The sequence below is a fragment of the Mirounga leonina genome, unplaced genomic scaffold (genome assembly GCF_011800145.1).
Source record: "Mirounga leonina isolate KUSES-001 unplaced genomic scaffold, KU_Mleo_1.0 Mir_82, whole genome shotgun sequence".
NCBI classification, from domain to species: Eukaryota; Metazoa; Chordata; class Mammalia; order Carnivora; family Phocidae; genus Mirounga; species Mirounga leonina.
The window spans coordinates 36,895,184-36,912,486 of record NW_023270825.1 but is presented as its reverse complement, the minus strand read 5'-3'; the positions used below and the strand labels follow the sequence as shown (position 1 = coordinate 36,912,486).

Sequence of the window (17,303 nt, the reverse complement as noted above, 5' to 3'; positions counted from 1 at the left end):
TTCTGTAGAGATGACAGTAGACTGCAATAGATAAGGATCTACTGTTACAGCCTTTATAAATCTGGAACTGATTCGACATATATTAAACATGCATTATTCAGCAACTAAGTCTTGTGCTCCAGGCAGACGAATACTGGCCATGACTTATTCCCCAAGGATGCCTTTCCCTCTCCCCTGAGCCAAACTCTATGCAGGGCCTCAGGGCCCAGCCCAGGGAGGCGGGGGGGGGTGCTCCCCATCACAACTACAAAGCTTCAGTTGCTGAGTACGGGAACACATGGAGACTCAGGTTTGTTATGCTGTCAACAGTTCCATAAAGAGTGCTATACTTTAGTAAAATGTGGACATCTTTTTTAAATTCTGCAAATCACCCAGAAATCAACTCTTCACTTTGGAGCACCATCCCCTGGTGACCTGAACTCCGCAGTTCACCACCCCAAATCAAGAGTACTTAGTTGCCCAAACAAGGTGGGGAATAAGGAACACCCAGGGGTAAAGTGCCAAAAGGACTTCCTGCAGAGGCAGTTCCATGAGAGCCCCTGGCTTCTGAAGTCTCCTCAACTGCATTCTCTGTTCCTCTGCAGGAAAGGGAAAGTTTGGGAATGGAAAAAACAAGGAATCTATCGAGGCAGGAAAGATCTTCCGGAAGGCACTGTGCCAAAGACTTATGCTTTCAACATGCTAACCACAGAGGTGAGTAAGTATCTACTCTCATCATGAAGACCAAAGTGAGAACTAACAAGAAAACAGGAAGAAGAAAGGCATCTTATAACACTTCAGGCCAGCTAGACGAGCAGAGAGAAAAGATAACATGTAACCAGAGAAATGAGAGAGAGAGAGGCAGAGAGACTGAGGTTGAGGGAGTGACATTACAGACTCTTGCCCACATAGGCAGTTTGGAAATCCTTAGAGAACCACGAGCCATTCTGGGATGGAAAGAGAAAACATGCATATTATTGAGAAAGTGGTTAAAACTACCATGTAATCATCTGATCAGCATAAAATAACCATAATGGATATTTAATTCATCTTGAGCAATCTTACTTGTTTCTGGACACTCCAAAATTTTCTTTTAGTTAGTGACACTGACCAAAATTCAACTAACTGTCTGATAGCCATGCATTCATCCAAGGAAGGTTAATTAGAGACCTCCACTGACTACAGGGATTTCAGAAATATGTAAGTGGCATTCTCTAAATTTTAAACAAGTAATTCCAATTGTAAGTATTCATTCTAACTGCATTATCAGAAGTACCAAATTTAATGATAAGCATATTCATTGAATGAGCACTGAGTAACATATAGAAATATGGACTCATTATATTGGACACTTGAAACTAATATAACATTATATGTTAATTATATTTCATTTAAAAATAAACTGAGGAATACTTGTAAAAATTATTATATTATAAAAAATATGTATATAGAGCTATAGAATAATAGATAAATATTCATTGATGAATACATCATCAATAGATGAAAGATACTCCACATATAAATGAATTTCCCCTTGCCAATATAGACCATTTTTAAATATGGAGGCATTCAAATGTCTGTTATGTATTTTATTTTACCTAACCGCTGAAATTAAAATTCTTACCATACTTCTCTCCAAAAATTTAAATTTAAATTACTTATCTTTTTAGTATCCTTCATAAATAAAAAGCATGTGATGTGAAAAGAATAGCATTAAGCTAGACTATAAACTCATGAGGGCAGGGAATTTTCTCTGGTTCATCCACTCAGGTCAACACCCAATGCCTAGAACAGTTCAAGAGCTCATCGGGCACCTAGGTGGTGCAGTCAGTTAAGCATCCAACTCTTGGTTTTGGCTCAGGTTGTGATCTCAGGGTCATGAGATAGAGCCTCCTCGATGGGCCCCATGCTCAGTGGGGAGTCTGCTTAAGATCCTCTCTCTCCCTCCCCCTTTGCTCCTACCCACTGCGTACTCTCTCTCTTTCTAAAATAAATAAATCTTAAGAGTTCAACAAATATTTATTGAAAAAAAACGTGAATGAGAAAATGGGAGAAGAAGAGAAAGACACAGAAGAACAAACTGAGAATTGTGAGATCCAAGTTAGATGTGGGGCTCCATCTGTAAGGGTGTGGCTTAGATCAAGTGATTAACTCCCTGAATCAACATCTGTTCCTTTGACCCTAAAGAAAACAAGATGAACAAAAACTAATGCTTAAGGTTTCTGTCCATCTATAACTCTGTAGTAAGTCAACTAAAAGTCATCAAATTATATTTTCAGGGTAATATTTTTTCTATGTCACATTTAAAAGAAAAAGACTTTAAAATCTAGGGCTTCAACTCCAAATACCACTGAAAGACTAAAAAGTACAGAAAAGTTAACTGATTCAACCAAAGTAAAACTTATCCCCTGCTTCTCCCCTTAAAAAAGTTTAGAGAAGCATAGCAAAATTGACAAATGTGGATAATTCTGCTCCCAGCATCGAAACTCGCATTACATAATAAGCAATACTAATTGTCTTATGACATAGAATTTCCATTAGGATACACAATTTATCGATTGGATATTAATCTAATCAATCATTTTAAAGTGTGTTTGCTTTATCCAGTTGTCTATATCATCTTATAGTCGCTCAATTCACAATAAACTTTTATGGCTCTTTTGGAAGATGTGTCTTGTAAATCAGTTAATTTACAAGCCACAGTAGAGCTGGCTAATGTTCTTCTTCAAGGAATACTATGCACATTTACACCAAGGTTGTGGAGGCATGGGTTTATGTGCGGAATATCCAATAACTGCACAATTTCAGAATTTCAGGGCTGGGAACTCGTGTTCATCTTCATGGCTATAGAATATTTGATGCTAGTTTTTAGGTCAGCTCTCACTGGATGCAAGTAGTCTCAGCTACAAACATTTCAGAGCTTGAGAAAACTAACCTTCCCCCAAAGCCCTAAAATTAGTAGAAAAGTTCACACTCAACATGAAAGTTGTTGTTTGGTCTATTTATATTTTCTCAGTTCTTTGCATCAAGTCTTATGCAGTATTTCACTTCGAAACCACAGGAAACAGGATTGGAAAACAGGAGCAAATGTTTCAGATTCATCGATTAGGAAACTGGAAAATGTCAAGACAAAACAGAGACGACGAGTTACAACATAACTAAAGGAGCAATGCGGACCATGGTATATTTAGGGATGATGAATCCCCTGAGGTGCTGGCTTTACAGCCAAAGCTTTTTAAAAAATTTGAAACACATTATTTGGTGAGTTAATGAAATGGATTAAACAAATGCATAATAATTATCTCAGTTATTCATTGGTCAATACAGCCAATGAATCCCTAAAAATACAGCATTCGAAACTTAGGTCGTTTCCTGTGGGGTGCAGTGATGGATCTATCTGATAATTTTTCTACAGAGTGGACCTAATCCCTGTATTCACTTTTATTTATTAGTCAGCCCTTCACTATGATTGATTTTTGCAGTAGGTTCATAAACTTTATTATGAATACATAGGCATAAAAATATTCATTTATAAATGAACAACACTATGAGTTTTAGAATTATATGATTTTTAATGGACTTTGACTATTACCAACAAGAAGTATCATTCGGTAATGTTTTAAAGGAAAAGAACAGAAAGAACAAGGTGATAAGTGTTAAAATTAAGAAATTATATAGTTGTATTAGAATAGAATCTCTTAAAATGTTTAGAATTGGGGACACCTGGATGGCTCAGTAGGTTACGTGTCTGCCTTCGGCTCAGGTCATGATCCCAGGGTTCTGGGATCGAGTCCCACATCGGGCTCTCTGCTCAGTGAGGAGCCTGCTTCTCCCTCTCCCTCTGCCTGCTGCTCCCCCTGCTTGTGCTCATGCTCTCTCTTTCTGACAAATAAATAAATAAAATCTTTAAAAAAAAACATTTAGAATTAATGCCTGCCAATCTTCAGTGATGTCCAAAGTCATTCTGTTCAAAAATTATAATGGATACAAACTGGAAGACACTTTTAGAGAAGCAAATAATTCTTACCTACTAAAAAAAATCACTGATTTAGCTTATAAATTTTTATTTACACAAAGAGTGAGCCAAATAGCTCTAAGTAGTTGTAAAAATAGAGTCTCCTAACATCAATAAGGGATGAAGGTAGGGAAGGAGAGTGGGAACAAGACACTGATGTATGGTAGGTATAAGACAGTTGGGAAAATGCAGATGAAGCTTTCAGTAAGTGGAGGTGGTGACCTCAGGAAAACAGAAGAGCAGTAAGACAGCCGGCCAAGCAGCCCCACCCTGTTGAGAGAAGTCAGCACTTAAGGGAAGGGTGGAGCATTCAGCGTAAAAACTGAGACAAGTCACAAGGTCAGAACAGACTGAAGGAGTGGAGAAATAAGCCCACCTGTTCAAGGAAGAAACTGCAAAGATTTGTGGCCATTCTTGCAATACCGAAGCATCCTTGAAAGTTTCATTTCCACTTTAATACCTACTAATTAGGTAGACACGGAACTCTTCCAGGACCCAGAGGAAAGACCTGTGAGCAGAATTTAAGATCCCCATCTTGTGTTCTTAAGGTTCCCAAGATTCACACTCTGAGCCAGTTCTCCCTAGTCCTAACCACCTGACTGGTGGTAAACTCATCACTATGAGGGTCGGATTTTTAGATCCCGAATGGCTGATTAACCATCTTATACTCAGGTAATATTTGGTGAAGCGTTTTTGTAATATATACTGGTATGGCACTTAACAGTGTGGTTAGAAAAAAAATTTTTTTTTAATAAAAGGAAACACATTGGGAACATTAATATAGGCCCTACATTTTCTATCAAGATTAAACCAAATAATTGTATAGTTTCAAATTCTATTTAAAAATAGTTATGACCTGGGGTGAATCACCTGATACTGCAGAACCTCGACTTCTTCATCTGTAAGATGACCACAGTAAGTGCTCTCTTCACAGAGTTAAACGATTTGACGTAATGGTGCATATAAAATAATGAGTCCTCAATAACTATTAGTACTTAAATCAGACTCTCAAAGGGGCTGAAGTACATTTTTTTAAAATACACTTTTGATAAATATTAAAATCAAAATGTATGCATGGATTTTAAATTTTACTTAAGCATGGGGAGGGGGGTTCACTCACTAACTACAAAACATTTTTTAAGCCCCTTTTAACTCTTAAATGTTTATTTTCTAATAAAATTAATTCTGATTTGCAGAACTATTTATTCCAGTTGATGAGGAAAGTGATGCTGCTTTCAGGAATCAAAGTGAAGTCCCCTTCCACAGATATAATTTCAAGTTTTCCTACTGTGGCCAATGACCATGGTATAAATTAGATTCTTTCTTGATACTGGGAGTTCCTCGAACAAGGAAGGAGTGTTTTATTAAAGAGTGTTAAGTGACTTGAGATATTTAACATTTGGACCACCATATTCTCCTTTTACAAAGTACCTAATTAATAGTAGGAAAATGTTTTCTTAACCCATAATAGATCTATGCTAAAGCTAGAATCTTACGGAAATGCATTTTACTATAAGCATTTAGAGGAAAGAGAAACAGAGGGTAGTCAGTATTTCAAGATAAAACATAAAGAAAACAGCAACAGAACACAACATAGTTTTCATGGGTACCCTGAACAAACTCAGTGATGAAAGGAGCTTAATGGCAAAATAAAGTGCTAGCTAATCTGGATAATTGAACCTTGTTGAGAACCTATTTAAGGGGTCCTAACACGGATGACAGAGAGACAAAAATGAGCAAGATGTTTCAAGTGCTTACAGTGCAGACAGAGAGTGAAACAGGTAAAAGATAAAAATGTGTAGGCATGCGGTGAGAGCCCAGATTAGAGGCACCTAATCCAGACCAGGGCAATAAGGGAAAGAACGAAAGAACATGAGGAAGCAAGAGACAGGACAAGTAAAAAGAGGAGAAAAATGTGTTATAAACAAGGAAGCTTGCTAGTAGGAGAGAACCTGGTGGTATCAGGAATCTTCCTGCAACTCAGCATGCTGTGAAAACACTGTAGGGCGAGGGAATGGCACCAGTCAGGCTGGAAAGGAAATGAGACCAAAATGGCCTCAAAGCTACATATTATCCCCAAGTTGCTAAAAAGTCAATCTTAGTGAGAAGACTAACCTGATAAATTATATTTTAGAAAGATTATTTTGGCGGCCACGTAACAAAGAATTGGAGGTTGAATCAGATGACGGACTATGAGCTAAAAGGTCTTTAGGATGGCAGCCACAGCCCAGGACCAGAATTTTATGAGCAGTTGTTATGGGAAGGGATATTATGCATAAGCTAAAGAAATAACGAGGTGGGAGAGTAAACAAGACTTAGTTTTGAAAGAGGAGGAGGAGACAACTTGAAGTTGAGTCCCAGCTACGAGATTGTAAAGATTCATATTTTATCCAAAAATCTACAGACTGAAAAACTCTTAAGTATATAATTTGAACCATGTACAAATGATATCATAATCACTACTTCAAAACTTTAAAATAAGACAAGGATGCAATTTTTAAAAAGCAAATAACTAGTTTGACCTTTATGGAAATGTCTGAATTAACTGTGTTCATCATCATAATATGTACAGCAAACCTACCTGGTTCATAGTTCAACATCTCAAAACGCAGAAATGTGGATACAAAAGAAAATAATTATCTGGGGCTTGGGAAAAGCCCTTTTAAGGATTTAAAGTGTGAAACACTTGACTTCTAATAGCAAGTATGCAGGAAGAAATCTTAACTGTAGCATAGAAGTCACATTTTCACAGATTCTCAAAATAGCAAAATATTATTCATTCACATCTCGGATTTTTTTTCTTTTTGGAATAAAAATAAGCAGATTTTGAATTTTGAGCACCATAATTTATAAGTTTTCTTTGATAATGCAAAAATGTTTATAAATAACTGATTCTAATTAAAATGAAATCCTAACTCAGGTACTAGAAATTATTTTTTTAGAATATTGTTATTTGACTCTGTCTGTCCCTGCCTCACTTATGCTCCCATCCCCAGCCCCGTAACAATATCTAACCCTTCCATCCAAGCTCTACATTAATGAGCCTGGGAATTTGAATTTACAATTAAAAGACTTAGATACAGATTGTTTTACATTAATAACTCCAACTCTATGATCCTAATAATGAGTAGACACAGAAAAGACAAAATGTGAATGCAGCAAAACAAGTATCTTAGGGGCCAGGTCTATGGTTCACGGGGAAATGTCACTTTTATAGCCCTTAAATGTGTAAGATCCCTCATGGAGACACTTAAAAGTAACCTAGCTATTTTAGCCACACCAAGAAATCTGTTCACATGAAGTAATGATAGGGTAGGAACTTAAACGCAAGAAGATATGAAAGAGTATAAAATATTATGTATGCATTCTGAACTTAATTTGGAATTCTTTGTGTTTCATAAAAAGTGAGGTCAAAAAGAAAAAGGTGGAGGTGTAGGAGTTGAAAGAACTTCAACTTGGAAAAAGACATGAACTGCAATTATGTTCACCTGCCCTATTTAGAAAAACATCTTGACGCCATCCTTCAGTGTTAAAAACAGAAGGTATTTGTTGACTACATTTTTTTTTATCTTTCCATTAATTAGTTACGGTTCAGAACTTATTCATTAAACACTTTTAACATACTAAAGAATTATGTACCTACCCAGAGACTGTTTAGAGGCAAAGATCCAAAAGAATGAAACTGCAGCTGTTCTTTGGATTCAGCAATTTTAATTAATTTTAAAATGACCTCCCTTCACTACCTTTCAACTAGCCAATGAATCAGTGTAAAAATCTCCTATCAGACCACCTGAGAGAAATTCTCATTTTTCTGAGGTATGCTTAGATGTGAGAGACGTTCTTTCTTTCCGACTCTTACAAGGCAAAAAATCATTAGACATGACGAAAAAAGGACACATTACAATGCTAAAAGCCACAATTCACAATGAGGATATACAGTTAGGAATAGCTGTGCACCAAATAACCCAGCAGCAGCCACTGACTAGCACAAACGACAGGAGATGCAAGGAGACACAGAAAACACATTAGTAATAAGACACGTGAACACCCGTATAGCGTGGTTTCTCACAAGTTGAAGATTTGTGGCAACACTGCATCGAGCAAATCTATCAGCATCATTTTTCCAACAGCATTTGCTCACTCTGTATCTCTGTATCACACTTTGGGAACTCTCACGATACTTCAAACTTTTCACTATTAGTATATGTTATAGTGACTTGCGATCAGTGATTATGATCCACTGAAAGCATAGATGATGGTTAGCAATTTTTTAGCGATAAAATATTTTTTAATGCAGGTATATACTTTTTTTCTTAGACATAATGCTATTGCACACTTAATGAACTGCGGTACAGTGTAAACATAACTTTCATATGCACTGGGAAACCAGGAAATTCATTTGACTCACTTTATTGTGGTACTTGCTTTTTTGTGGTGGTCTGAAATCAAACCTGTAATACCTCCCAAAGTTTATGCGGGCAGAAGATCCCTTGATAAGGCAGAAAACCTGAAGATACATACCAAACTTCACACCCTGATAACTTTTGCAACTTTTCATTTTTTCTGTAATTATTTCAAAACTCAACTACCAAAAAATGAGAAGAGGAAGAAGAAAAACAGGAGGAGCGGAAAAGGAATGGTCAGTCACCAAAATGTTAGCAGTGACACTACTGAATTCCCCTTTTCCTCTCCCTTTCTTAAAACACTGTTAAGGCATCTTGAGTGTTAAACAACCCTGCCACCCGTCTCTTAATCATCAAAGAAAGTAATTTAGAAAAGTCTGGAAACATGCACCCTCAATGGAAAACCACAAGACTAAGAAGTCATAAAATGGGGCTGGAGTGAGGGTCTACAAGTCAAGAGGCTGGCTGTTCGGGAAAGGCCTTTCTGGCAGGTTCCAGGCGGGGCTTCGGCTGCCTCCAGGGTGGACCTGCCCACGGTGTGAACACAGGGCAGCCCGTCCACGGCCCCACGCTCCCTCTCCTGCAGAAGGTCAGCACGAGTCCACACGTCCAGTCCACAGTGTCCTCAGGCTCCCTCTCCAATAAACCCAGGTCGGCACAAGGCTGCCTCTCCAATACACCAGGACAGAGTTCTCAAAGCTCGTCTCCGCATCTGTCATGTCATCCCTGAATCAAACCACAGACTCCTGTAAGACAGGGTCTGCCCGGCCCCACGGCGCCCAAGCAGCCCGCCAGCCTCCGCCACAGAGGCACCCCTCTGCCTCACGCACGCACTTCTCGCCCTCAGAGATCACCTCCGGGTCAAAACTTTTTTTTTTTTTTTTCTTAACAAAAATCGTCTAACTGCCGTTTAGCTGAATTAATCTATGTTAGAGGCCCATGGGAAAAAAGGGAAGAAAAGTTGCCAGGGAAGGGAGAGGGGTACATATCATTTGACTCATTAAAGGAAGAGATGAAAAGTCTCTGAATCCCAAGATTTTTTGATGAAGATAAACAAAAAGCACACAAGGAAATAAAATGTGACAGCTGTATGATGAGGCTGGTCCAATGCCCAGGGGCCCTGTGTTCATTTTTACCACGTCACTGTGCAAAACCAGCTACCATTTTATTTTAAAGGGAAAAGAAAATGCATTTTGTCCGTCTCACTGAGCAAATGATTTCAGCTTAACAGACCCAACCCGGAGGCACTGCACCGAGGGCTTTCTCTAGCCTTCTTTGTAGAAAATAAGTTACCAAGGTGAGGCTGTGGTGAAGAAAATGGGGCAAAGCAAATAACAATGAGTACACAGCCGAGGTCATCACAAGACAGAGCTACTTTACTGTGTTTCCAATGCCTTCCACCCACCACTGACACCAACGTGCAGGAAAAGAAAATACACCTGTTTCAGGTTTGTGTTCTGTGCTCTTCTTTAAGCAAACAAGAATGGTTGTAGTGTGTATATGCTTCGTTTTACCCCAAAGGATTGTTCTGGCAAAATGTACACTTTTTATGAAGGATTATATATAACTCCTTTATACGCCAGGAAACAAAGCGGAACAAACACCAAGTAGCATTCCACACACCCACAGTGCTGACTCTCAAGTGCGGTATGAATTTCTCTTGGAAAAATCACAAATAAAAATAGTTCCTAAAAGAGATTTCACCTTAACTATAATATTATTTCTAAGCAGTTAAGGAGAGGTTTATAAAACAATAGAGCTCGGCCACTTGCAATCCTGAACTGCTTTCTATAATTCCTACAAATTTTACTAAACGTATTTTCCCACGAAAGGCCACTGCTTCTCAATTCTCAATTCTGTCTTTTTTCAGGCAACTGTGCTTTTTGAAATCAGTTTTTCATTTTTGCCCTGGATTCTGCTTTTCCAGCTTCTCAGATACGTAAGTCAATCTTTGCCTCACAAGAGTAAGTGGCATTCAAGCTATGGTAGGTTGACCTCAGTAGCTAAAAAATCCAATAGTTTAAAAACCGAGCTCATTTTTCATGAGGCATAAGCCATGAAAAATATGATGAAAATGGAGTTGACATCCTGCAATTCTAAATTCTTTTACTTGAGAGAAAACAAGGGATGATTCTCTTCTGACCTCATTATTGCTTCCTTTTATATCTATGTGGACTTCATGAACCTGTTACAGAGATTTGAGCAGAAATGATCTAAAGTACCATTTAGGGGTGCCCAGGGGGCTCAGTCATTAAGCGTCTGCCTTCAGCTCAGGCCATGATCCCAGGGTCCTGGGATTGAGCCCCACATCGGGCTCCCTGCTCGGCGGGAAGCCTGCTTCTCCCTCTCCCACTCCCCCGTTTGTGTTCCTTCTCTCGCTGTGTCTTTCTCTGTCAAATAAATAAATAAAATCTTTAAAAAAATAAATAAGTAAAGTACCATTTAGTAGAGTTTTATCCATATATGTTGCATTGCCCCAAACATGTAATTTCTTCAAAATGTTGTTATTTACATACACTATCACCGCCTTTTTTTGTTAGTATAACCATCTACAGGGTCTCCAAATTTTCGAATGAATTTTATTATTAGTCAAATAATTTTGTTGGTTCATGAATGGATTGACCCAGCTTTATAAAACTAAATTTACTTGTATTGTGATTACTCCAACATAATGGGTCAAATTCACTTACCTCCTCATTACTTTTAGCTCATTACTTAGGTCCACTGTGATGAATGAGGCAGAAATATTTAGAATACGATGATCTGTACTCAAGTCCTAACTCATTTACTAACTAGCTGGGCAAGTCACTAAACTTTTCTGGTCCTCATTTTGCTCATCTCTAAAGGAAAGTGTTGAGTTAGACAGGTTCTATGGCCCCTCTGAGACTAACATTCTAGGTTACTAACCTGAAAATAGTTCCACAAGCCATCTTCACCCTTACCAACACCAGGAGGTACAGTCACCTTAGGCTATGATCAGCTCTAATCTAAAAGATATTGTCCTACTATTGCCAAAGAAGGTTTAATCAAACCCTTGTACAGCTCATGAAGCTGTGACCAGCACTAATGTTCTTTGCTGAAAGAGCATTACTAGTTTTCATAAGATTCATCATCTTGTTAGTGACCCAATTTCCAAAGTCACCAAGCAGAGGAAATTTCTCTTAAGAAACCTGAGAAGCAAAATCTCTAAAACTGTTACACATTTGCTACTACATTAGGAAATTTCACAGTACCTAAAATAGCCACCACCTCATCATCCTGGATGACTTCCAAGGATCCTGACACCACAAAGCAGAGGGCATCCACACTCTCTCCAGCATGGTAAATGAGGTCCCCAGGAGCACAGTGAATAGTTTGGAACTCTACCGCCAAGGCGCGCAGACACCCATCGCTGGCCAATCGAAAAGCAGGATGTTCATTAAAAACCTTCCGGTTTAGATGAACACAGATATCAGCTCTCATGTCCTTGGGACAGATGGAGAGAACCTGAAGAGAGTGAGAAACGAATACGTGAGAAGAAAAGAGAAAGGGCTATTTCAGGAAAAAAAAAAAGTCATCCAATAAATACTTATTGACTGTGACAAAATCTGCAACACACGGTACTAGATACTGGGAATGCAAAGTTAAAAGACACATCTCTGCTCTCAAGGACCTAATAACCTAGTGAGATGGACTGATGAGTATATGGACTATTACAACACAGTACCACAAAGTAAAGCTTTGAGAGGGGTATGGATCTCCCCATAGAAAGAACAGAGTCTTCAGGTGGTCAGGAAGGGTCTCAGAAAAAAACTTGATATAATTTCCTCAAAGAGCCAAATAAACTAGGGCATTAACATTCATTTTAGTCTAGTCTCTGTTTTAGAGTTTTTGCACAACTGAAACAAAATTCAGGATAATGGACTTTACTCCACACTGAAGGTGGATTTGTATGAATCAATTCTAAGAAAACAAAATCAACAAAAGTACCCACGCAGCTTGACATGCTGGCACTGGCTGAGAGAACTCCAGCCTCGATGTGTGTCTTTTGTGACTCGGAAAGATTTTTGTTTTACAAATAAATTTATGTCCAGGGAGTGAAAAGGGTATTCACCAGCCTTCTGTAGGCCTCAGACAATTGGAAGTGGCACTGCCGACAAGGTGGGACCATTACCGCGTGGCAGCCCTTGCTCGTCCTGGTCTTTGACTCCTAGAGACTGCTGAGGGAAACAGGAGAATTCAAGCTCTAGGCGCCCTTCAGAAGAGAGCACAAATGGCCTATCTAAGGGCTAGAGGGCTCTTATTGCCTGTAGCTCTCAGACAGGGCAATTAAAGACCCAGATTAAAATGGACACTACCATCACATTTAATCAGAGCATCATCAAGCAAGATGTGACTACAGAAGTCAGTACCACCCACCTTAAAGATGCATGTACAAACTCACTTAGAATCCTCGCCCAATCCCTTTGGTAAACTATTCCTTAACAGAAATGTTTTTCTTTGATAGGCTTTCAACCCTCAAACTGAAGTCTAAGCTGATCTTTCTCCACTAAGTTATACTGAATAAATTTTTAATATGCAATAGTTTTACTTCCTGTACTACATGCATTTTAACCTTTAAAAATTATCCAAGGCTTGAAATATCCTGAGGATTCCTTTTGTTTGGGGCTCACTATCAATGAAAAGTTGGTCGCTTCCCTGTGTAGAAGACGAGTCCATCATAAATGTGAAGACCATTAATTAAAGTATACTTTCAGTATCCCTTCCCTTAATCTTTCCTAATACTGTCCCTATTATTTTGTATCACTTAAGCTACTCTGTAGGTTTTTTATACTCCTTTGAATTCCCATAGGGAGTAGGGATCAACTCACCTACCCTGAAAAATCTCATCTTTGAGGAAAAGAATGCCAAACAGAACTGTAGAAGCAATTAGCACTTTCCTTCCACGTCCATTGTTTTCCATAATAATGTAATGTTTTCTTTAGTATATTAACTTTTAATGACATTAGTCATTCCATAGGTCCTTATTGAGCTTCTATGATGGGGCGTGCCACTGCCTTAAACCCGTGGAACTAGAAGGGTAAATAAGACACTGTCTTTGTCATGTAGGAGCTAACCATACAGTAGGGGGTTTAGCCTTGCACATGGCTGGGACTAAAGAAACGTTGGCTTTTATTATCCCTATTGAACATGAGTCTTCTTACAAAGTTTATTGTTGCCTTGGTTCTCTGCAAAAGCAATTTGCTTTTCTTTGATTTTCCACCCCAGTCTCAATTCTGTATCTTGGCTGTTTGATGAGATTCCAGGCAAAATTAAGAAAATATTTCAGCACTGAACCTGAAGATATTTCAAGCACTAGCTAATGTTAATATTTTCCTCAAGTTGAAAATGAAATTAGTGCTTAGAAAAGCCAAAAAGTAAAAATAATTTTAAAATACATACACACATGCATAAACATTATACTGAATAGCTTAATGGGAAATGGATCATTCTGTTTCTATTCCATTCACCTTACAGGATTTTTAATTCTTTTGATTCATTTTGGTAATAGTCATTTTATGTCCTTTTAATTATTTCTTTCAGGATTCATGCTGCAAATGAAATCTTCTAATGTTAGCAATATTCTCTGTTCAGTGGCATATTGAAAGAGGATTTTTATTACATTTAAGTGCATCTTTCTCCTTTTTGTTTCACTCCACTTATGACACTGACTCATTTATTATTTTTATTGATGGTATATACTAAAGTCCAGATGTCATAAAGTGACAAGTCAAAACTAAGTTGAAATAGACCCAAGTCACACCCAGCGGCAAGCTCTTTCCCTACCCCTGGATAGAGCATGTGCCTTACATGCTGTGTCTGTCATCAAAATATGAATATAGTCTTATTATTTCTGTAAATGAAAGCACTAATAAGTGTCTTAGGCAAGGCAAAATTTAGTTTTAAGTGATAAAATTACCATTCAAGATGACTCTACACCTGCTCCATTAGTCCCAATTTCAATGAACTCTGCCTTGAATGTCATATCCAATCTCTTGTGGGTAGGTTCCCTAATGGGTATCTTATAGTTATAAATGAATGAAATTACATTTCAGTAGAAAATATTCATACTAAAAGTGATTATTTATCCCCTCTTCATGTCAGGATAGTTATAAATTAGATTCTTAATTAAGACAATCAATAAGATTTCTCTTCGGAAGAGCTATCACTCTATAGAAGGAATCATTTTTAGAATTCTGCAACCAACCTTGAAAAAAGAAAAGAATGCCAGGATCTGAAAAATAAAACTTTTTAAAATGTATTTATTTATGATGCCAAGGGCACACTCAGTCACTCATTTAACTCAGAGCTAAGGAGAGTTGGTTATATACTGGTTACATGCTGGCTAGTATGCAGGCCCTCCAGATCCAAGAGCAAAAACTCTCAAAGTGCCTGCCTCCCTGGAGCTTCCGGTCAGGAACAGCTTGAAAAATCACTGTTCTTAGTCCAGTGTCTCATTTTACAGATAAGGCAAATGTACTGCATAAAGGTTATGTGATTTGCTCATGGCCTCTTAATAAGTTACTAGCAAAACCCAAAACTCTTTGAGTTCCAGTTGTTAAGCCATGCTCCTCAATGAAGCTCAACCAAAAATAAAATGTAACATCTGGCACTTTTTTATGTTTTCTGGTTCTTTGCTGATACAGAAATATAAATGCTGATTTCTGAAAATCATTGAAATTCCTATTAATCAAAATACAGTTTAATTATTAGGAAATCACTGATGTGACCACCACCACTACCCCCACCATAGAACAGCCTAGGTTTCTCTGCAGATGTGTTTCCATTTCTAAACACTTTAATTTCAGCTTCAAATAAATGTGTGGCATATTTTAGTGTGTTGGTAAAGACATAAGGATGCATATAAGGATAAATTATTTATTTATCCCATTACTACTTGCTAAAAGGAAGTCATCTTATTTGAAATATAAGCTTTAATGTATATAGGAAAAGGACCTGAGCTAGATATTAGCATGGAGTGAACATACTTGATAAATGTCTGTTTCTCCATCACTTTTATCCATTATAATATTAGTAATGCTGCAAAAGTTTAGAAAAGCAAGCCTAAATAATTAGAAACCGAAGAGTTAAATCAAGATTCCCTAAGGAAATGACTGACTACACAAAGCCCAAAGAAGAAGGCTCTATCCTCTCTGTTATTGACTCTGAATACACTAAAAAATGCATTTTAACAAACACTATATAAAATGTAGAAAATCAAAAACCTATAAAGAGCATAAGTTTTCTCCATTATTTACACATACTTATATATGTATATAACCATTTTCATAAAACCTGAATCTCTAAACCTTTATTTCTTTCTGTGTTTACCCAGTATCACATTATAATCATTTCCCATGCCATGAAATACTGATTTAAAAACATAATTTGAATCGTTGCATAATATTCCATCGTATAATTATAACACAATTAACTTAACCACTGCATTATAACTGGATATCTGGATTTGTAGTTTTCCCTTTCATAAATCAAGGTATAACAAATACTCTGTCCCTCTGTCGGAATGTCTGAGATCATATTCTTTTAGAAGAAAAATTAGTGGGTAAAATATAAAAATATTTACAAGGATCTTGCCAAATTGTTTTCCCAAAAAGTATATCAAATTACTCTCTAACCCAGTAGTGTATGAGAATCACCCTCCCCTCAAATTCTTCATTTGCATTTGAAAAAGAAAAGGCAATTTTACCTGAAACAAAAATAGAATTGTACATGGCTTGTATGGAATTGTATATGGAACTGTAATGAGACAGAAGGCTGAGAGCTTTAATCTTAGTGGGAGGTAGTCTCCTATTACTCACTATGCCCTAGTTCAGTGACAAAAGACTGATCACTTTTAATCAATCTATATCAAATTTCTAATATGAAAATCAGGATGATTGTGATAATTCTATTTTAAGTGTCTGAAAGTAGTGAACAAAACAAGGCTCCCTTTTGATGTCTCTCACTGCTAAAATAAATTATTTTGCTGATTATCTACAAAATCTATGCCAGGTGTAATATAGCATCAGCTATTTTTAATAATAATTGATAAGTGCAGATGACCCCTGTGTTCTCTTTCTTAGGAAAAGGAATAAATGCATTAATGACATTTTGATAGGCAATGAAGTTACCACTGACTTCCTTCAAAATCCCTGCTTCCTTTGATGCAATTAAGTTATGCATTGCTAATTAATCTCCCTTCACCGATTCAACCAAATTGGTATTAAATTAGTGAAAATCAGTGGAGAGAGGAAGGCAAGTGACATTTGCACATAAAACATTTTTACAATCCTTCTTGGGAATGAGGAGCACAAAGACTGCCAACAAATGAAGTAAAGTTCTCTACAGGAATTAAATTCTCATTCATTTTATGGGAAGAAAAGAAAGTTCACCTTCTTTTCAGTTTTGTTTTTTTTTTTAAGTATAACCAGAGAGCCATGAGGACCAAGGGAGAGCAGCTGTCTAGAGGTTAGTCTGCCAATTTCTGGGGTATCCAAACCTCCAAGGAATTAACTCAGCAACAATGTAATGAAATAAAACCAAAGCAAATTAACTTCCATTATTTAAAAGTAAAAGGTCATATCAACAGAAGACTGCTATAACCAGTAAGAGATTATAGGTTAAAATTCATAGGTTTCACTTTAGAAATAAATTTTCTTCAAACAGACTACATATACAAAAGTGAGACTTAAGATTTTTGTTTAAAAAAACGTAGTGAACCAATTCTACCAAATTTTTCATGGTTTTGGTTCTGCAGTAAAGTAAGTAATAAAAAGAAACAGATAGCAATTGTTACCATTTTTTAGCTAGTTAAAGGTGCTGATGTTCTGGGCCACTAATTTTCCGAAGTTAGGGCTCTGATGAAACTTAGAGATTCAATTGTTCTC

The 17,303-nt window shown here is 37.3% G+C and overlaps 1 protein-coding gene across 1 annotated transcript in view; it reads right to left on the bottom strand.

Moving 5' to 3' along the window:
• KCNH5 (potassium voltage-gated channel subfamily H member 5) overlaps positions 1 to 17,303 on the bottom strand; it is a 294,759-nt gene that overhangs the window by 52,928 nt on the left and 224,528 nt on the right. The window contains exon 9 of the mRNA XM_034992617.1: positions 11,631 to 11,883. Coding sequence (XP_034848508.1) covers positions 11,631 to 11,883 — 253 coding nt within the window. The remainder of the gene's footprint in view (positions 1 to 11,630; positions 11,884 to 17,303) is intronic.